At 45.5% G+C, this 22,548-nt stretch overlaps 1 protein-coding gene across 2 annotated transcripts in view; it reads left to right on the top strand.

Annotated features, from left to right (window-relative positions):
- The window catches only part of Enpp6 (ectonucleotide pyrophosphatase/phosphodiesterase 6), a 102,868-nt gene extending 88,324 nt beyond the window's left edge, over positions 1 to 14,544 (top strand). The window contains exons 7-8 of one of the 2 annotated variants that reach the window (XM_048455807.3): positions 9,003 to 9,126; positions 14,145 to 14,544. In XM_048455807.3, the coding sequence (XP_048311764.2) occupies positions 9,003 to 9,126; positions 14,145 to 14,350 (330 nt within the window). In that variant the 3' untranslated portion in view covers positions 14,351 to 14,544. The remainder of the gene's footprint in view (positions 1 to 9,002; positions 9,127 to 14,144) is intronic. The other variant, XM_048455808.3, reaches the window with a different exon arrangement.
- Positions 14,545 to 22,548: the final 8,004 nt, after the last annotated feature.

Raw genomic sequence — 22,548 nt, 5'->3', positions numbered from 1 at the left:
AAAGATGTCGTGTTTGGCCCTGTGACCTGCACACCTGTCCAAGATACGTGCTGTGGCCTTACAGAACGGGGTCACACTCCAGATTGGCAGACAACAAAGTCTCAGCCCTGAAAAAGCAGTCTCACGGGGTCTCACTCTGACCACTAGGGAATCTGTGTTCTTGTTTTGACCTGATTAGAAGACCATCTGAGTGAGGACAAGTTAATGCTTACTAGCAGCTGATAAAAGAGAACCCCAGTCCTTCCTTGTGCCACGGTTCCCACAGCCACCACCCCACAACCACAAAGGATCTGGCTTCGTTGCTGGACATGCTGCTGCCCTGGAAGCCCCGCCTCTCACTAAAGCTCTCACAGGAAGAAGAGAACAGCTGAGAGTTAGTTCATGGCTTCTCACGGTTGCCTAGGGAGCCGTCACTGAAAAGACAGAGATACAGATTCAATTTGTCACAGGAATTGAACCAATATCCAGAGCGACCCAGGTGCTCGATGACTTCTTAGGTCACTTCTGCTCCACATGGTTTAAAATACAAACTCGTTCCCAACATCTGTCCTTCGTCTGGCCTCCCTTCCTCAGCCAGCGGAAATCTGAAGGTGTTCATGTTTCCAAAGGACTAAAGAGACAGAGGAAAATGCGTCAAGACCCACGGTCCTCCCAGCCAGTCTCGGTTCCTCAGGACAGGAAGCAGAGACTCAAGTCTTATCCCCTCTCTCTCTCCCTAAGAGCTGTCCAGTTTCTCCAGAAAAAAATTTCGTGGGTGTTGTTTCTTTCTCTTAGGGGATGAGGTCACACTCTCCCGCAGAGCATCAGAGCCCTGAGCCATTCCGTCTTCACTCATGGTCTTCTGGGATTCTCAGGCAGCCATATTACCACCTCCTCCTTCAACAGGTGCGTGGCCACAGAGCAGACAGAGTGGGGTGTCACGAAGTCCAATGCCATCCAAGGGCCCTCAGTAGATACATCTAGCACTACCAAATATCCCTGGCATGGGACAGTTAGAACGACATAGGAAATAATCCAGAGTCGTTTCCACCAAACTCACGTCTGCTTTTACACTCTCAACCATTAAGCCCCTGGATCTGAATAATCCCGGCCTATCAAACTCTGCAAATATTTACTTAGTGCCTTCTTGTGCAATGAACTGTATATTATGCTAATTCCACTGAGGAGCCCCTGGGTGTCCCCAGCTGCCTGATGCAGCCTAGAGAGGAAACCAAAGATCAGATCAGCATGCTTGCCGTCAGGGTCAACCAGCGTGTCATTACAGATGTGTTCTAAGGAATCTAGGCTCTGCCCGTGAGAGGAAGCACTAACTGCTTGCCTTTCTGCTTCTGGCTTATTTTACTAAACATGATTTCCAGTTCGATTCATTTTCTTACAGATGCAAAAATGATGAACTCATCTCATTATCCTTGAATTAGCAATACCAAGTGTGGGACGAAACTGTGGCCATAATCTTCCTTTGTCGCACCAGGGTCTTGAAGGAGCTAAGTGAGCCTCCAGCTATGCCCAGAAAAGGGTGCAGTAACATCCCAGGACATTAAGTCATTTAATATTTTTCACATTGTAAATATAGCAAGGACTTTCTATTTTAAAATTTTTGGTCAACAGCAATGATAACCTCAGTGACTATTTTGAATTAAGTCATTCCTAGGACCTTCAGTCAGCCCCCATAAGTAGTCAACAGGATCTCTGGGTTGTCCTCACTCTTCCAACGCCCTTCCTGTCCTTCAAAGGCCAGTGATGACCCCCTGTCCCTTGATACACTTACTTGGTCCTAATAATCCTCATTTGGGACTTTCCTAAGACCTCAAATTGTTCTGCTGGGCACTAATTTGTCTGCTTCTGGACTCTCTGGTCTAGAGTAGAGGTGCCTATAGAACGGGTCTTTAATAAGGTCTTTTGAGCTTAGCTCCTGCTCAGGAAGGGTTTGTACTACAGTGTAGTAGATTCACAGTATATGCGGGTGGATTGGACAGATTCATAAATGCCTAGACTGTTGCATTGTTTATCCTACGACTATTCACTTCTTGGTTGGCAAACAATCACCAAGGAAAGGAGGGCTAAGTCGAGAATGCAGCTAATTCCTCACAACCCTAGAAAAGAGTTTAGCTGGGAAAGGTGATTAAAACTCTGAGCGGCGATTCTAGCTCTAGTGAGCCCCAGCTTCAGCAGGACACGTCAGAGCACACAGTCCCCAGCCAGCTTTCAAGGGCCAATGTCTGTGGCCTGTCCAAGAAAGTGTCAACTGAGCTGAAGAAAAACAAGATGGAGCAAGAGGTTGGAAAAGGACTGTGAAGCAAGGTGCTTTGTGCTGATATCCGGATTCCTGTGTCTGTTAAAACCAGCAGGGCAGGCACAGGCCCAGACATCTACAGGAGGCCAATATCTACCTACAGAGGAAAGAACTGCTTTGAAGACCAGTAAAGGATAGGACATGTCAGGCTCAGTTCTAAAGCCTGTGGCCGCCTGGCAGGGAGGCCTAGCTCCAGAATATTTGAGGAAATCAAGACAATCTGGGAAGCGTGATTTCTGAGAGGTTCTGGCAGCTAGAGTGGATTGTCCAGGCCCAACTAACAGGGCTTCAGGAAGTCAGCTGTGAAATGCTAGAAACAGCTTGCTCTCCACAGTGACTGGGGTCACATGTGGAAGCTGTCTGGGAGTACAGATCTCCCCCTTTCCTCCTCTTGAAATGATCCAACAAATGTGATCCCAGAAAAGAGCGAGATCCCTGGTCCACTTAGCAGTGCTTTCCAACACTTCACTCTGCCCCGGCTTCTCTTCATTCCTGTCCCTATGCAGTCTGGCATTTTCTATGTCAAGGATCAAGCTGCATGCAGCCGGAGACTCTCCAAGGTCAGTCCAGGGGACCAAGGCTGAATAGTTAAGTCCTGTCAAGACAGAAGCCGAACAACTGTTAGGACATCTCTTGGGAGGGGCACTTGGTGAACTCATACCCGAGTTTAAGACCACTGCTCCCCAGGGGCTCCTAGGATCCTGAAACGGGAAGGCATCCTGCCTAATACTTTTAAAAAGCAGTGATACACAAGCTAAGCAAATGGGGCTGGGTGTCCTTCCGTCAGATGCAAACAAATGCCTCTTCATCTTAGGCAGGGCACTGATAACAGACCAGAGCAATAATTCCACGAACCAGCCAGGTTCCTGGTGGTTCTGACCGCAGCATCGGTCACCTGTTACATAGCCCTGGTGACTTAAGGCAGCTGCATGCCTGAAAAGCCTACCCCAGTTTGAGTAATGACTCACAGACACTGGGTCCCTGGAGCTCCGTGGATGACCCGCAGACAGCTGCACCCCCTCACCCTCGTCCCGCCAGAATCTCCTCTGGCTCAGTAGCCATCACCTGCTTCTGTAAGCAATCCTTAGTGAATCCTACAACTCTCTGAGCTTCTTAGGCGTGGAAGCATCGGTAGAATCTCGAGTCTTACGAGCCACCCTCTTCCCTCCAGGAAGAAATGCTTTCAGTTGGAGGCCGAAAGAACACGGGGGACAGAACACAAGGCGAACAGGAGACAGTGCAACTCCTTCTCAACCCCCAAACAGATCTGATTCTCACAATGTGCTCTCAGCTCGCAGGCCTTCCCAGCAGTGCCTCCCACGATGGGGACACTGTTGCTCCTCCTTCTCACCCTGAGATGACACAATGTAACTCTATAGTTGCCTTCTTTTTTTTTTTTTTCTGAAAAGGGAGGTACCTGTGAAAAGCACGACCGGAGAATGATAGCACACTGATTTTTTAATTAGAGTTCTAAGGCATCTTAAGTAGTTCCACATTTTATTTATTTTGCTTAAATTTCTACAACATCCTCCCACCCCGACCCCCACCAAGATATTTTTTTTGGAATAACTTGAGGAGGAAAAAGATTTATACTCTTTGTGGTGTTGTTATTCTGCTGTCTGTTACTGTAGCAGAATTACTGAGCTAATCAACTAGAAAAGACAAGAATATTTACTTTGGCTCCCGGTTCCATGATCAGTTGATCCTGTTTGGGGCCAGCGCATCATACCACGGTGGGAGCACATGGCAGAGGAGAATCATGCGCCTTACCGTCCTTGTGAAGCAAAGAGAGAAGGAAGGGGCCAAGGTTCAAACATTACCTTCAAAGGCAATCTTCCAAAGATCCAACTTCCTCCTCCTAGAGCCCACCTCTTAAAGGTTCTATTGCTTGCCTACGGTACCACTGGCTGGAGAGGAAGCCTGCAACACATGGGCCTTCGGGGATTTTCCAGATCTGAATCCAAATCGCAGCAACAGTGGGAGAGGGAAGATGGTTAACACAGAGCAACCAGGGCTCCTCAGGTATCAGTCAGCGAGAACGGGGTCCAGTTGAAGAAAGCCGGCTGCCCAGCTATTCTATTGGTCAAAGCTGGTTTTATGCTTGATTATGCCATCCCTGAAGCCTTGTGGCCTTTCTGGGGAGGGTTTCTCAAGCTGTGCCCAGAGCCACATGGAAAGCACATGATCTGACCTTGGGATGGTAGCAGAAACAAAGCCTGTATTCAGTAAATGACGAATTACTAATTACGGACGCTGGATGGTTTCCAGGGGGTCCCATGCTCCAAAAACGGGAAGATCAAGCCCTGATAAACCCGAACCTACAGAACGCAAGCATCCAAGAGTGGGACGTAGGACATGCTCAGGGTAGTCTATGCCCAGCCTGGCTTCCGAGCCACCAGGAGGAACAGTGAGTGATCCCTTCTAAAGTTGGCCACCACAGCCGTGGCTTCCAAAGGAGCATCCACCAGGAGAAGGACACAGTGAGGCCGCGCTCCAGGCCCTCTGGCCAGAGAGAGCATTCGTCCCAGTCATCAGAAATCAGTCTGTGATTCGGGGCGGGACACAGAGGCCAGATGTTACCCTCTCAGCTGCTCACCCTCCGCCTCCCTGCCTGCTCTGGGGTGCCTTTCCCTGGGACTCAGCAATCAGTCAGGAGAAATGGGAGTGCATGGGTGAGAACCAGACATGCTAATGTACACCAAACACACAATGGCAGATGAGTAAAACAAGCCCGGCGGAGCGGAGCAAGAGCTCTGTCTGTGTGCACACAGGAAATGACGAATCCATGAATCCATGCTGCTCAGGCCGCTTCCTCCTTTCCCCAGCCTTGCATCTCTTCTCCCACCTCCACTCCCACACCCAGCCTGATGTCTCTGGCCACTCTTTCACTGCAGATCAAAACCAAGGAGTCCTGCGTGGTGGAATTTAAAGCAACAGTCCCCAGTACAGCCTGAGCAAACCTCACCTACAGGTTCTGACTTGAACGCCACTTTTCCTTATTAGTGCCAAGGATGGTTGAAACAAAGCCCTGATCTGCAACTCTTGTCATTGTCCCTCCGGCATCCCAAATAAAAGTCTGGTGCATCACAGGTGTCGTGGCGGTAGGCTGGAAGCAGAACCCAGACACCAACAGAAGAAGCCAAAACCCTCACCGATTTTTCCCAGGGTTCCCTCATATGGTGCCGTCAGTTTCTAGTTCTTTCCCACTGGGAATGATCAGAATGTTGGGTGGTGAGTGACGGAAGGCCTGGGAGCCTTCCTACTCATTGCATCAACCCACATGCAAGGCAGAAGCTTGGGAGGTACCAGAAGTGCTGGGGAGATCACACGGTGTGAAGATCATTGAATTCCACACAGTGTTAAATGCAGAGCCAGCAACTCTCCCTGGTTTGCCTGGGGCTGGTCCAGTTTTAAAACTGAAGTCTTGACTCTCCAGGGTCCCCATGGCAGCAAACTGGGACAGTTGGTGACCTTGCTGAGTTGGCACTTCCCTAGGCGAGGGTAGAAAGCCCTGTGACTGTGCACTCTGGCTGTCGCTTTCATCTGGTCTTGTCCCACATGAGGGGAGCAGTGTTAAAGATCCTCACTTCTCACAGCCTCCTGAGGCTCAGGCCTTGCATCAGCAGTGTCCCCCAGGTCCTGACATGGAGGAGGAGCTATAGGATATCTGCGCCTCTTGATTGGCTCCTTGCTGCAGCCTTCTCATTGTGGTTACCTCTCCTGCAGCCATGTGTCACACACACACACACACATGCACGCGCACACCTTTCTCACCTTTGGCCAGATCTCTATGATCTGGTTACCTCCTCAGCATGTCACTAGGTGGCACTGTGTGGCAGGCCACCGTAGGGGTTCGGATAGGGTCGGCTTCTCCACTAGGAGCCAGAAGACTCCCAAAGCTGCCATTTCGGATTCTGAACTCAGAGAACTGTGGCATATACCCTTCGGAAGAGGATGCATGCATAACACAAGGATTCCCAAAAATCATTTTTAAATCAGAGGTGTATTTACATATCACCTGGTGCACCCACATTCTTTAAAAGAATTAGTTCTTCCTTACATGATTACATTATTATTATTTATATCGGTAAAAATAGCTTTTTGGTTTTTTTCTCCTCTCTGAGACAACTTGCCACTTTAATAAACAATAGTGATTCATCTGTGATTGGACAATTCCCCAATTACCTTCAGGATTAAGATTATCATTGTATTTATTTGTGCAATAAGAAATGGTATCCTTGTAGAGTCTAGTTTTTAAGTTAGGCTGTCTGTCTTTCCCTTGGCTGTGGGCAACAGACATACTACAGGACTCATCACAAGTGGGACTTGAAGAATCAAACTGTTCTGCGTAGGGCTTCCAGCCTTGCCGTCTTGGAGACAGATAGTGGGAAAAGCAACAGATTAAGTTAGCGGATGAAGCTGAATTGGAATATGTTGTGATCCTCACTACAGCCGGCTAGCAAACAAAAAAACGAAAGACAGTATGAAAAGTTAGCGATGCGGTAAAGCATGTCCACGGAAGAATACAAGCCACAGCTGGAGGAGGAGGGTCGAGGCATGATGGAAAGCCAGGAAGCAGAGAGTGAATTAAAAAGAAAGTGTCCTTTAAGAAACAGGAAAGCTCGGGAGCGATTTATGGGGTGAGAGTGGATGAGGATGCAATGTGCTGTGGCTACATCCGCAGAAGAACCTTCAGCCTCAGGACCAGAATGCCCTGCTCTGCAGCTAGTGGCATCTGGTGGCCAGACCAGCCATTTGCTGAGCACCTATTGTGTGCCAAGTACTTAACACATAGTCATTGTAGCCTCCCAAATTCCACAAGGTGAGCATTGAGCATCCCTACATCTAACAGGGAAAGTAGAGTTCAGAGAAGGGACAGAACTTCTGAGATCAGAGAGTAGAAAACTAACTTCACCTCCATAGTCAACGCAAGTGTGTGCAGACTCTCCTCTCTCTACCCCACATGGTGGGTAAAGACCTAGGACATGAGAAGACCCTTCGTGGTCCAGTTTCAGCAGGAACACTGTGGCTTTGGGATGGTGGAATGTGTACAGTGACTGAGAAGGCAGACTTGGGTCCCAGTCCTGGCACTACCTCTTAGGAGCTGTGTGATGCTGAGACTTTCGTTTAACCTCTGGATGCCTTGGTGCTTTTAATTACAAATGATGACAGATAGGATTTCCGTACATGATGACTGTAAGCAGCAGGATCGGCCCTGGGTGTGCACACATGATACCATTAGCTTTGGGACGCAACCTAGAAGTGGCTGGGGATTGTGCTGTTTGGGGTCTGTGCCTGCATTTGAACACTTGTGGCGATGAATTCTCACCAGGAAGATGATATGACTGTCCAAAGCACAAGGTCTGTCCACAACAAATGGCTAGAGTGTGCTCGACAGACTGTGGGCTCTTCGGGACCCACAAGAGTTTTAAGCTCCTTTTTCAATATAACTGAGCCTCGGGAGCCCCAGAAAATACAGTCTCTAAAATGACCCGGAAATGGTGGCCCTGACACCCTTTCCTGGGTGGAGACTTGTGGAGGGAGATGACAATGCAGTGGCCTAGGAAAGAGGACTTCGGGAGCCATCTTCAAACGGCTAAAAACAGGGAGCAGGGGACACTGAGTATAGTGTTGTCCCTAAGGGTAGGACTGGAAGAAGAATGTCATGGTGTGTGCTGTGGAAGGGGCACTTGGAGGGACTGAGTGGACCCCAAAAAGCTTTCGTTGCTTTGCCACAAAATGAAGTGATTCTGCACACATCATATTTTATAACACTCTTTTAATATCTTGGTACCTGAACATTCAATTTTATGCCCACACCAATGCCTGGAGTTAGGGCAGACATCACAGGGTAAAGGGTTCAGTCCTGCAAGACTCGACGCATTTACCAGGTGCAAGGACTGGGGCCCCAGGCGACCAACACCTATGCCTGGTTAGGCTAGGGTTCTCACCCTCTGGCTTCGGCTCATTGGAACAAATCCCAGGACTCAGAGAAGAGCTGTGCTTGTAATTACAGCCTGGGTGGGAGGTGAGGGGCCCAGCACTTCCATTCCTTGAAAGGTGTCTGAACCATGCTTGGCAGGGTCGAATCCGGGGCGTCATTTTGTGGGGATGAGATTTTGTATTGGCTCCATGATGGGACTCAAAAGCCAGCAACCTCGCTCTCTCTTCAGTAGTTGGGGAACAGGAACTAACGCGCAAACCTTCTAATCAGGAGGCTTGTTCCTTAGGTGACCACCATCTCCTGAGGTTATTTAGTCCCTCAGTCCAGTGGCCATCTTGGCATAGGCTCTAGTATGGGAGGAGGGCACTCATGAGGGACAAAAGTCCCTTCTGTCGTCCAGGAAATTCCGAGGCTCTTAGGAACTCTCTGACAGGAACCTGGGATAAAGAACAAATCGGCTTCTATACCACAGACACGTTCTAACATCCCTTCTGTCTCTAGCATGCTGTGTTTAGTGGTCCAAACCTCATTACACCATGCGATTCATCCCGGGGTAAGAAAATGCCTTCTTAACCAGAGATGTTCAGGAAGCTGGGAGGCTGCTGCTAAGGGTCAGAGCTACCTGAAGTAGGAAGCGGTCTAGCTGAAGCTGGATGATCCCAGTCTCAGCGATATTAGCGAGGAAATCTCCACACTGGCGTCAGTGTGCCCACTGGTTGTAATTGGCCAGGAGCACTATAATGCCGTTGCCTTTCTTGACTTCAGAACCGAGAGATGCTTCCATTCTGGGTGAACAGCAGCGGCAAGCGGGAAGGCTGGCAGCGTGGATGGCATGGTTACGACAACGAACTCATGGACATGAGAGGCATCTTCCTGGCCTTCGGACCTGGTAGGCAGCATCCCAAGGAAGCAGCTCTAATAGGGACTAACCGCACTCACACAGAGCTGGAGCCGTTTCTTTATGGACCCTCTTTATGAGCCAAGCTAAGCAGATCCAGCCGCTCTCCGTGCAACATCCTTGGCTGGCTTCCTTTCAGATGCTTCTTTGGTTTGGTAACTGCGGCCAAATACTTCTCCTTGTAAATTTTAAATCCTGAGTATAGTGCCGAAAATGTATTCCACATGTCTGTGATTCATTTTTTACTTAATTCATTGAGACATTTTTTTCACAGCGATCTGGTGTCTAGAAAGGCTTATCAAACACACCAATTTGCTGGCAACTGTCAGTCTCAAGTTTGATGCTATTGCTTCCTAGCAAAAGCCCTGCTTTGTCTAGAATATCCACACCTGTGGGGTCCATTTAGAGTCCAACTAAAAACTAGGATGTATTCAAGGGCAGGCTCAGAAATGACCTTGACATTGACTTTGAGAATGAGCCAGAATAAGGAGAGATATTTATAAAGCAGTAAATTTGCTGAACTTTCCTTGAACAGATGATATTCCAAAGGTCTGGAAGAAAAGTCAGATGGGGAGAGTCTCTTTGGCCACTTGACTTGACTGGTATGGCACTATGAATCTGTACATTGGAAAAACTTACCAAGTAGTCTAATGAGCGTATGGCCAGATTCATGCCTCAGAGAAAGGCATCCAGGGGCGAGGAAGAAGGGAGCAGTCGCTCCAACAGCTTTCAGGCATCTGGTGGCCAGTTCCCAGCCGTCCTTTTCACTACTGTCCCCTCCTCTATGGAACATTCTCCCTCTGACGTCTGTATTCCAAAGGCACATTTCTGGGTGTTGATCAAAGTGTATCTGCTCAAGAGAGTCTACCTTTCACTTCCAATTGTACACTAAGTCATGTGAGCTCTCTTCTTCTCATCCAAGTAGCGAGACCAGCCGTGTCAATTCACCCTTCTTACTGTGTCTGTGTCTGTTTATCCCACCTCTCTCTCTCTCTCTCTCTCTCTCTCTCTCTCTCACACACACACACACATACACACACACACACACACACACACACACACACACACACACACACACCGAGCTATTAAGAGCCTGCACTTGGGGCGGGGGAAGCCATTGGTGACCTCCATGTGACCCCACATTTGATTCTCAAATCCCAAAGTCAGCATCAGGATCAGTGACAGCAAACATTTATAGAGAGCTGGCTGAGTTCCTAACACAGGTCCAAGAGACCAGAGGATGTCTGAGTACATTGTCATTGGCCAATGAAAGTTAGGAGAGTTCCCTGTTGGCCAAGCCCAGGACTTGCAGAATTTCAGTGCAAGAGGAATTAAGAACGAAGCTTTCAGGACTATGTTGAGGTCTGTTGTAGATCAGAAAGAAGACATTCCAAGGTCATGGCCTTCACTTGGGAGAATGTCAATCATCAGGATTTTCAGTCAAAAATGTCAGCACTTTCTTTTCCAGAAGAGGGAAGTAAGGTCAAGAATGCCAAATAGTTGTCTGTTAGACTATATATGAGCAAGTCTCATGTGTGTTTTAAAGCATAAGTCGTTCTATCCCCACATCAAGAGTTCTAAATGAAATGCCCAGCCTGGCGCTAACTTAGAGTTAAATTCACCAGGGATGTTTTGTCCATTAGCAGATGCCTCTGTCATCAGCTCCTTTCAAATGGAAAGCCCTCAGTATTTTACAGACAGAAAGACAACCCCGGAAGAAAATGGGCTAAGCTAATTGCAAAATGTTTTCTTGAGAGCCTTGCAAACCATTTCATTCCAGGCTTCAATTCTCATGAAAGATTAAATAGCTTTACACACTGACTGTTTACTCAGAAGAATATTAAAGAGCGAGCCCTTTAATAGGTATCTAGCTGCACTTGCAGATAAAGGTGCATACCTCCTGATTCACTGTGCTTCTTGCTTAGGGAGGAAGCTGAGCATCATTGCGGCTGCCCAGCCTTCCAAGCCAATAAGTCTGGCCCAGCAGAGAGAAAGGAAACTAATTCTGAAGACAGCCTCTCTGTGGTTAATCCCAGTTTCTAATTTCAACCACCTGGTCTTGTCCAGTAGAACTCTGTATTCAGGGTGAGATTGCAGGAGCAGGAATCGGCAAGTGGGCACAACCCTGCACGCCCCTCTCAGGACTACAGATGAAGGTAGAAGGTGGCTGGGCACAACACAGGCCTACAGGGCCTTTTATACCCAAATGTAATGCCCATGTGTCAGCCTGCAAGAATAATTTAGATTCAAATCTAAGTTCAAAGCATCATCTTGAGCTAGAGGAACTTGGTGAAAGCCTTCCAGATCAGATGAGGTGTTGGTCATCTACCAGGGAATTTTCTAAAAGTTTGCGCATCTTTGACTTGAGCTCAAAAGTCCATGCCTTAAGAACAGAAGGTCATAAACTAGATCAAAGAGAAATTGGTGTTCTCCTGCTGAACAGGCAGAGGCATTGGACACAATGTTGCCTTCTCAGTCAGATTTCAAATATGATCCTCCTCCCTGGGACTTCTGTCAGAACTTCATCTCCACTGCTCCTTCTGTCTTTGAAACATGAATTTTGGAAAGGTCAGAGAAGGACCCCTTGCATCTGACCCTGACCGCCCCCCCCGCACCTGATTGTGACTTTTCCTCATGTGGCAAACAATGTGACCTTCACATCCAGGTCACACGGCCATCAGCAGGAAAGAGGAAAGCTGCTCCCATGACCTTTGGACAGTCTTTCCATTGATCCTGTAGGCTGCGGTGGGTTCATGAGCTGTCATGTGATCATGCGGTGTCACCACCACCCTCATCCGATTACATAATTTGCCTTGATAATGGGAGAGGCCTCCTTTGCATTTTCCTGTGCTTCTTTAACTTCTCATTCTTTTAAACTAGTTTTACTTTGAAGCAGTTCAGACCCTTAGTCTCCCTTCCTCACAAGAAAATGAATCTGCTAAGCCATTTATAAGGTTATCATTTTTCAACCCTATTTTTTCTTACTGACACTTACTATACTTATTTATTAATAATAATGGCTGTTATGTCTGACATTATGATTTAGGTGCTATTTCCCACACCCTGTAGGGTGCTGGTACCTCTTCACACTGAATTCAGCTTAATTCTCCAAAGTTAGCAAAATCCATTTCTTGAAAAGTTTCCCTAGATCTCACACACTGGATGACAGAGGCTTCTGTCTGTAACTTTCTTCCATAATTATAATTTCAGGGACAGAATTGGTGTCAGTGCTGTACTTCCAGAAGATTCTGATGTGTTGTTTGTGCCTTTTAAATTTAAGTGTATCTGATCATTTTAGCAGAGCATGTGAAATCATTGTTTTCTGAAATAGAAAGCCAGATTGGCACCTCGCAGGTTCTGTGTCTTCTTTAAAAATCTAAGTTGAACGTTAAAAGCACAGGCCTCTGTTCATGGATCAAAACTGAACCCTGAACTCAACTTTATCATAACTTGGGATATTTTGTTAGACATTTTATTTGGGGCCTAAACAGAAAGTTGCTTCTTTATGTTGTATTCAGATTACCACTGTCTAATGCAGCAGTTCTCAACCTATGGTTTATGACCCCTTTGGGGGTCAAATGACCCTTTTGCAGAGGTCACCGAAGATCATAGGAAATCAGAGATTTTACATTATAATTTATAACAGTAGTAAAATTGCATTTATGAAGTAGCAATGAAAATAATTTCATGGTCAGGAGGCACCACAACATGAGGAACTGTATTAACTGGTTGCAGCATTAGGAAGGTTGAAAACCATGGGTGTAAAGGAAAAGGACTACATATTTATTATCTGTCCCACGGAGAAGCAAGAGGTACACTGGTCCAACCACTTGAAACATCACCTTTTGTGCCCCTGGAGAACAGCGCTGTGCATGACCAGCCTCTGTTTTACACGCCCGTATTTAATGCCCTCTGCCAGCACAGCATCTGGGTAGAGGCACAATGCCCTGACCTCCAGAGGTCACTTGAAGTCTTCCCTGGAATCTCAACTTCAATATCAGTTAGCTCATTTCCCTAAGGCTAAATTACTTCATCAGTTTCCAAAAGGCTCCCATACATAGTTAATTCTCTAAATTTATTAAGAATATTACTGCCGTTACTGGTGAGCTGTCAGTTCCCAGAAGGCGATACATCTTCATAGGCCATAGAGAACTGTGATTTTGGTATGGCAGGAAGAGAGAGAGATTCTCAAGTTGCCGCAGGTGCTCTGGAAAGCACTGTAGGTATTATCCCCAGCTAGCCAGAAGTTCTAGAAGATAGCCATGATGTTTTCAAAGAACCCAGCAAAGTAGTCTAACTTCTTTGACCACACTGGCTTCCCAATGCTCTAAAGAAATGGAGCGCCTAAGCTGGCCTGTTTCCCTTTGCAGGAATGCTTCATTGTAACAGAAGTATAGGAAACTTGGTCACAAAGAAGCCTGTCTGTTAACTTCTCTTCTGAAGGGTCTCATCTTTATGTCCCATAGAAGGGTGTACACAGGTTTTTCTTTGGGCCCCCAGCTCCCAAATAATAACATGGAGGCTAACTATTAATTATGAAAGCTCGACCTTAGATTAGGCTTGTCTCATTAGTTCTTATAACTTAAATTAATTCATATTTTTATTAATCTACCTTCTACCACATGGCTTTTACATCTCTCCCATTCTGTGTGTCTGTCTTGTTCTGCGTCTCAGTGGTGTCTCCTGGAATTGCTCCTCCTCTTCCTCTCTCTCCCCTGAAGTCCCACCTATCTTCCCCATATAGCTATTGGTCACTTAGCTCTTCATTAAACCAATCAGAAGGCACCTTAGCAGAGACGCATCTTTGCAGTGTAAACAAATATTCCAAAACAGGTTTGTTCCTTTACAGCCCACAACTGTCCACATACACTTCCTCTTTTATAATCACTTAGGCACAGGGAGGGAGCTGACTTTCATGGCGCCTGGACAGAGTTTCTCCATCCTTGAGTTAACTTTCCTCTTCTGAGTGACCAATCGTGACCACCTGCTTGTCTGTTTTTGCATTTTAGATTTCAAGTCCAACTTCAGAGCTGCTCCGATCAGATCTGTGGACGTCTACAACATTATGTGCAATGTAGCAGGCATCACCCCACTGCCCAACAACGGGTCCTGGTCCAGGGTAGCGTGCATGCTGAAGGGTCAGACCAGCTCGGCTCCATCTGTCCCACTGAACCGCTGTGCCCTGGTCTTGGTTCTCCTCTTATACTTTGCATAGCTGGTCATATTGCTCATTCCAAAGCACTGCTGCAGTAAGGCCTGCCACCAGCACCTGACGGTTTTCATTTTCTTTATCAATAATAGCTTTATTAACACAATCAAGGCCATTAAAGTCATAAGTACATTATTCTTGGATGGTTATGTACACAAAAGTCCCTTCTTTAAAAAAAAATCTTAAGCTGTTTTACCTAAGTTTGACATTTTTACTTTTTTACTCTTATCACTACACAGTTTTCTCCTTTCTTTGCACATCCTACTGAAGCAACAGCCAAACTTTAAATGGATATCCTGTAGTCATCCTGGGTCCCTCATCATGCCTTGTCCTGTCAATAAGGCCCTCTGGGTTCGGTTAACATCCAAGGGCTCATATTTGGGGATCTGCACCCAAAATTCTGCACTGTCTTTTCTATTCCAGAAAGCAATACATGCTGTCTGTTTCGGGCATGGTGCATGGTGTTTTTATAACACCATCTCAGAAAGCACATAGGCCAGTAGAGATCACTCATCAAGCAACTGGGGGTATCAAAACACTAGACAACTCATAGAACTGGTGGAAGACATGATTTCCTCCCTCAAAAATCTGTGAACACAATAGCTTCTCAGTTTCACTGAGTGCGACCTTGCAGGGTTCCGTGAGACTTCACACACAATCTCTGACCTGAGGCTGACCACTTACTTCCCACAGACACTGCCACACTTTAGCTTTTGAGTTGGGGTGGAAAGCAGGTAAACACCTGAAATGTCAGCATGGGCTTAGGAAGGAAGCGATGGCTCCGCAGTAATAGTATGAACATTAGAAATCGTAACTCACTGCTAGGAATGGTGACGTATCAAATGCAAGTTTCATATTTCAGGAGGCCAGAAAACAAATGTGAAAAGAGTTGATTTTATTTTTAAACAATTAGAGGCACACATAGTCCTCTACATACGATAGTTAGACTACTTAGGAGTTTCACTTTTTACCTTTTCTTTCTTTCTTTTTTTTTGTTTTTTGTTTTGTTTTGTTTTTTAGAGTCAGGGTTTCTCTGTGTAGTTTTGGAGCCTGCCCTGGGGCTCACTCTATAGACCAGGCTGGCCTCCAACTGACAGAAATCTGCCTGCCTCTGCCTCCCAAGGGCTGGGATTAAAGATGCATGTCACCACCGACCAGCGTGTATTGTTTCCCTTTTTATCGTGAGGCAGCAAGACACCTTCAATAGAATGCAATCTGAATTTTGATCTTGAACATTTTCTCAGCCTAGTGTTATGCACTATGACACTGTCTCACAAGGCTGGCCAGAAGCAGCAGCGAGCCACAGATCCCACCCAGCCACGTGATCCTGGGTGTCAACACACAGTACCTGAGAGCACTATGTGTTGCCAAACTATGAGGTTCTGTAGGATAGGGTATTAAATTCATTTTGATTAAATAATATTTCCAGTACATGGTGGTTCTATTGGAGTGTGACCCCATTGTAAGTGAGGATGTAACAATGTAAGTTATGCATCTTGTTACTTAGGATCCGAAATGAACTGACAGCGGACGATTCACTAATAAATGACACTGCTTTGGGAAAAGACAAAACGTCGGAGCTCAGGAGGAGGAAGCCTTTGTTTGGTGCTCGCCTTGACAAAACAGCTCCCGGGTTCGGTAAAGATGAAGTAGCTATGGGGCAGAGCAAACGATCACCACTTAAAACTGTCGCGTTTAGCCTCACAACAGACTTCTAAGGATTTATGTAATGTGTTTTTAAAGCTCCAACAAGCCGTGGAATCAACTGGAAAGGAGGCGAGTCAGCCTTTGTTGTGTGGTTGAGAGCAAATTAGTACTTTCAGAACACTGATTCGAGCTGTGGAAACAGACATCTATTGTTCAAAGTTTTCTTTCCCCCTAAAGAATGGTGTTTTGTTGAATTCCAGGAAGCAGGCTTGACTTCCTCTACAGAAGAAGGGTTTCTGAGAGACAGTCAAGTGATTCAATTAAAAGTGAATCATTAAAATCAAGAGGGGATAATAAGGTTGTACACAATGTTACATTTTTCTTCCTTGGTCTATCCTGTTCTTTCCTTCACTCATCCTTAAAAACCCTTAAGTTATATAACCAGTTTTCAGCTCTCTGTCGGATAAAGCATAATTTCTCAATAAGTAATGTTGAATACACGGATGAGAATGAGATACCAAAGGAATCTTGAGTAGAGGTCAATAATAAAATTTAGGAGAAACATTCTTTGCCTGAAACTAATGCATATATTCTAATGACATAACTAGTTGGCTGAAATTTGTTTTGCTTTAAAGTCTGATTATTTTCCCCACCCACTACTAACCCTGCTTAGCCTCTGAGGTGTGATGAGACACGGTATGTTCACAGCACTATAGCTTGGACATTCTAAATGGAAAGTGTCTATAAAAGTAAGATGTCCTGGGAATATGCACACACATCCATCCTCCTGAAGTTTTCGGAGACTTGACTGCTGATCCCAGGAGGGAGATAACCGAGTGGACCTACCACAGCGAAATGAAAGGGATGGTCTTCAAATTATAGGCGAGACTAAGGGCTAGTGGCTCTGCCCATAGGCCTCATCTCCAGGATCCAATTTCACTAAGTTCTAAAGACCTAGCCTTAAACTACCATAGGTCCAGGGAAGTCTCACAAGCCTAAAGGAGTCTTAAATTATAAAGGCCCAATTCTCTTCACTTTTAAAATGACTTTGGAAACCCATATTGGATCTGCGTTCAGCCACAGATAGTATCCTGTAAACCCTTCCAGAGTCGCAAGGATAGGGCCTCAGACAACACTTGCAAGTCATAATAATGAAAGTTGGGGCTTGCCTAAAGAGATGTGGGTTTTAATTCATTCCTGGGACATCTGAATCTCCAGAGAACCATTTCATAATTAGTCAGTTTCTCCAGGGATCATCAGCTGACATTGGCCACTGACCAACCCCTTTTGGGTCAAGCTTCCATCCCTCCAAAACCAATGAGGGAGGCAGGGCCTGAAAGCTCTTGGGGAGGAAGAAACTTGTGGAGGATAGAGCAATAGCAAAGTCAGCTTCTGCCGTTCCTTGTGGTTCTAAGAATCCCAACGGTGCTATCAAACCAACTTGGACGTTGTTCAAGACACACAGCTCTTTTGTGGAATTTTCTAACTGTTTCGAGTTTGTGTAAATGTCAAGAGATTTCCAAGTGTGATTTGTGCTTTACCAAAGTCAGCGACTATAAATTATTCACTACAGAAAAGGAGGGCATAACCAATGTCCACTGGTTATTAAACATTTGAAACTTGGTCTCAAGTTTATGCTAAGAAGAATATGTCTTGCTTAGACATCATAAAATAGCCTTGAATGTTTATATTTTAAATGAAAAGAATAAATGTCAACAGGGAGACGTAAACTTCTGATACTCTCTCTTTCTTGTCTGGGGTTTCTCCAGTTAAGTGAATTTTCCACATTTGGCTTGCTTTCTCTTCTTATCTCCCAGTTGACAATATCATTACACCATAATTCATGGACTAAATGTATTCTATCACAGGTTTATAACTTAGATGGGAGGAAGGAAGGGAGGGAGGAAAAGAAGTAAGGAAGGAAGTGAAGAAGGGAAGGAGGGAGGAAAGGAGGGAGGGAGGGAGGGAGGGAGGGAGGAAGGGAAGAAATAAAGAAGGAAGGAGAGAAGGGAGTAGGGAGGAGAAAGCGGGGGAGGAGAAAAGGAGGGTGGGAACGTATCTTAGTTAGGGTTTTTATAGCTGTAAAGAGATACCATGACCACAGCAACTCTTATAGAAAAATGTTTAATTGAGAGAGCCACTCCCTTTTGCGGGTCATTTTCTTTCAAACTATCACAGAAGGGAAAGAGAGAACTGGGTAGGCGACTCAATTTCAAATGCACTCAGCATATTAAGTTTTCTTTTTAAAAATGTAATATTTTGTTAATTTTTGAGAATTTCATACATGCGTACAATGTACTTTAATCTTAACACTGCCTACGCTGGCTCAACTCCTCCCAAATCTCCCCTACCTCTCCAACCTTCGTGATCTCTTTCTTCTTTTCCATGTTTTTAACCCTGATTTCAGTTGGGCTGCCCATATACTCACAGGGGTGGGCCGTCTACTGGAGTGTGTCTGACGTGTCACAGAGCCATGCCTTTGGCGGACACTGACTCTCCCACCCCCAGAAGCCAACAGCTCCTCAGCTGAGGGCGGGGACTTGTGAGGCCTCTCCTTTCCACAAAATACTAACTTTTAAAAATATAATAAGTTATCGAGACTACATACACTATGGAGTGGTACACTACAGAGTGGACTGTACCACTCCTCTGTTTGAAGTGCACAGGACAGTAGCTTTTTGGGTATTCACAGTGCTGTGCAACCAGGTGTGTCAACGCAGCGCCACAGTCGTCAGTGCTTAGCAGCATCCATTCCTTACCCCTTCCTGTTTCCGTTAAGGTTGTGGTAAAACACCTGGAAGAAAAGCAATAAGGAGGAAAGGGTTTATTTAACTTTCTGCTTTCAGGAGTAGTCCATCCCTGGGGTAAGTGAGCAGGAACACAAGGCAGGAACCTGGAGACAGAAACTGAAGTAGAAGGGGAGGGGCTGCTGCTTACTGCCTTGCTCACCATACCTGCTTCCACATCTCAGGACCACCTGCCCAGGGGTGGCCACATCACAGTGGGCTGGGCCCTCCCACACCACCCATTAATGAAGAAAATGCCCAACAGATTTGTCTATAGGCCAGTCTTACTGAGGCATTTTCTTAATTGAAATCCCTCTTTCTTGTGTCAAGTTGACACAAAACCAACCGACATGCTGTCAAACATTAAGCTGCCTTCTGTGTCAACAGCTTTGTCAATTTGGGATATTTTATAAACATACTTTGGTGCATAGCTCCTTTCACTAAACATAATTTTTAAAGGTTGTGGATTGAATCCAAACTTCATTCATCTATAAATAAATAACATCCCATTGTATGGATAGATACTATTTTATTTATTTATGTATCCATTGGCCGGCATGTTATTTTTCCTCACTGTTTAGATACAAACAACACAGGTCTAAATATTCAATGCATGTTTTGTGTTCATGCATTTCTGTTACCTCAGGAATAAAACTAATATTATATGACAACTTTATGTTAAACTTCTGAGGGACTGCCCCACTGTTTTCTGAATGGCCTTCTCCACTTCACATTTCCACTGGTCATCGTTGAGTTTCTGTGCACCCCGACTGGCACTTGTAATTACTAGTCTTTTGGGATTGTAGACCTCTTAATGAGTGAGCCATCCCCCTATGCTTATATTTGTGCCTCCCAAATTATGAAGCATGGTATTTTTATGTACCCTTTAGAGAAATGTCAACTCAAATCTTGTGCTCATTTTTGCATTGAATTGTCTTTTTCATAGTGAACTGCAAGCATACCATATATTTGGCATACTAATTTCATACCAGATATTGTTTACGTGCCTTTGCTTTTCTATGCTGGGGCTCACATACTTCCCTGATGGCATCCCTTGCAGCTCACACCTTTTAAGTTTTTGATGAAATTCAGTGTTAGTCAGTTGTGCTATTTCATACCTAAGAAGGCTTTGCTCAATCTAAGACCATGACGATTTCTTTCTTAAATTCTTCTGTGAGTGCTTAGTTTTAACTCTAACATCTAAATCTAAAATCTATTTTTAGTTCATTGTTATGTATGGTGGTGAGAAAGGAGCACACCCTCCACGTCTTTGCTGCAAAACAGATCTACTTTTTTGAGAAATGTTACAATGATTCGTTCTATTAAACAAAAATATGTATTCCTTTTTAAAGACCTGACTAACTTCAGAAGTTTGATTTTTTTTCTATTCCTAGATGTCCAATCACCAGATACACAACCATTAAATAACTGCCCAATAAACTTGAGGAGAGACACCTTCTGCAGAAGGTGAACATCGGACGGTCCCGAAGGCAGATCACATCCACTGGATTGTTGGGACAAACAAGTCGGAAAGAGTTTACACCATCTTCTGCCTGTGTTAGCATGGGAGCCTCCGTTTCAATCATGATTTAGAAAGAGTAAAAACCCATCTCTATCCAACTGTACCATTCAAATGCACCCAGTGTTTCTCAAAGCACACTTATGGTTTCATAAAAACAAAGCAAGACTCGGTAAGCCCTCCATGTCTATTGTTTCCAACACTCCTGGAGGCTTTTCTTTACCATCATGCAATGGCCTCGTTTCACATTTCTCAAGCACCTTTAAGGTCCCAGCTCCCTCACCTTTCTTACAGTTAGGGTCTTTCTAAAAGGCCACGGAGACCAGGCTATTGTCCCACTCTTGCTCCTTGATGGCTTCCCACTGTCAGCACTGTTAATGTGGTTTATCTGTGTGGCCCAGATCTGTCTGCCTGCTGACTTAGGGAGTGTGCATGAAGTTAACTTGTTTATTGTACTTTCCGATGACTTTGGTCTGCCTCTCCATCTCCCCTTCCCCCTCCCCCTTTATATAAAGTCCTGCTCTTTATGCCTTCACTCTGTTCCCCTTGAGTAATACAAAGTGCCATGTGGACAGAGAGTGCTTGGCTGTTTCCTGGCCACTCGGACCTGAATAATCACACAGAAACTATATTAATTACAACACTGTTTTGGCCAATAGCTTACGTTTATTTCTAGCTAACTCTTACATCTTAAATTAACCCATTTCTATTAATCTGTGAATCACGGCAAGGCTGCGGCCTACCGGCAAGGTTCTGGCTGGCAGCTGGCGCCTTTCTCCTTCGGCAGCTACCTGGCATCTCCTTGACTCCACCTACTTTCTCTCTATATCTCTGTTCGGATTTCCCACCTGGCTTTACTCTACTAAGTGATTGGCTGGAATAGCTTCTTTAATAACCAATGATAATAAAGCATATTCATAGCACGCAGAGGAAAATCCCACATCACAGTTATACCTCACGACTATCTTTATTTCTAACTCCTCCTATTCATGAATATTTTGTTTTATATTAGTTTGTTTTATGCAGTAAATTTGTAAACAATCCGTTTTCCTTTTCTGTCACAACGGATTATAGCTTCTTTGGGAACAGAAATTGCTCTCCTTTTCTTTTTCAGTGTTCAGAATTTCAGGGCTTGAGGTGCCCTAATAAAATCATTGTCACCTCCATCCTGAAATAGACACAGAGTTCAGCAGATGCACAGAGAAAAACCACGTCTCTTTCAATAAGCCTGACCGATATTGGAGACCACAGCTTTTAAAGCATTTCGTTTAGCCATACACCACCAATAAAAGCTCACCGAGGAACACAGCTTGGTATACGTGGGTCTGGTGGAGATGCAGTGAGGGTCTCAAACTCATCAACAGCACAAGTTATTTCTAAGTGTGGGAGTGGTGTATGGGTGGCAAGAAAAGAGATTGGATGAATTGGAAATGTGTGCTACATTCCTGCAAATGGAAGGTGGGACGTCTTTAATCACAGGAACCTGGCCAAACTACAGATTCCCACATGAAAAGACTAGACAGACAAGGTCAAGAAGTAGCTTCCATCACCGTTTGAGTTACTTTCCTCATCGTTGTGACAAATTACCTCCCAGGAACAAATGCAGGCACTGTGGCCGGGAAGGCATGCCCGTGAGAGAGGCTCTGCCCAGCGTTGGCTGTGTGGGAAGGCAGCTGGGCATACGACAGTAGGCAGCAATCCGCTAAGGGCATCAGCTGCCAGGCTGGGCTGTATCCCCCGAAGGCCTGCCCCACAGTGACTCACTTCTGCCAACTAGGCCACATTCCCAAAGGTTCTGGGATGTCCCCAAGGAGCACCACCTGCTGTGAACCAAGTGTTTGAACCCATGAGTCTGTGGGTGTCTTTTCACATTCAAACCCTAATTGTCACAGTGATACATGTCATGGGAAGGTCAGTGATAGCAGAGTCTGGACTAGGCTACACTTCCAGAGAGCTGAGGGGGACAGGAAATGCTAACCATTTATAATGAATCACAGACTCACTCTGGAGGACAGCCACTGGGTAGTCATGCTTGCCCACCCTGGGCATCAGAGGCTCACGGAGGCAGGGTTTCAGTCAGGCCTACGGGGTAACTGGAGGTCTGGGTTTGAATGATGAAGCTGAATTTTTGACTGCAGCATTCACTGTGTGTTCCCACTTCTCACACTGCAATAACCCAGGGTAAACAGAATAGAGCATCTCCCAGGAGACTACCCACCTCTTCGCACGCATCTTCACTCTCTTGCATAGCA

Source organism: Myodes glareolus, chromosome 23 (assembly GCF_982192425.1).
Source record: "Myodes glareolus chromosome 23, mMyoGla1.1, whole genome shotgun sequence".
Classification (NCBI taxonomy): domain Eukaryota; kingdom Metazoa; phylum Chordata; class Mammalia; order Rodentia; family Cricetidae; genus Myodes; species Myodes glareolus.
This window is presented reverse-complemented; position numbering and strand designations above follow the sequence as displayed.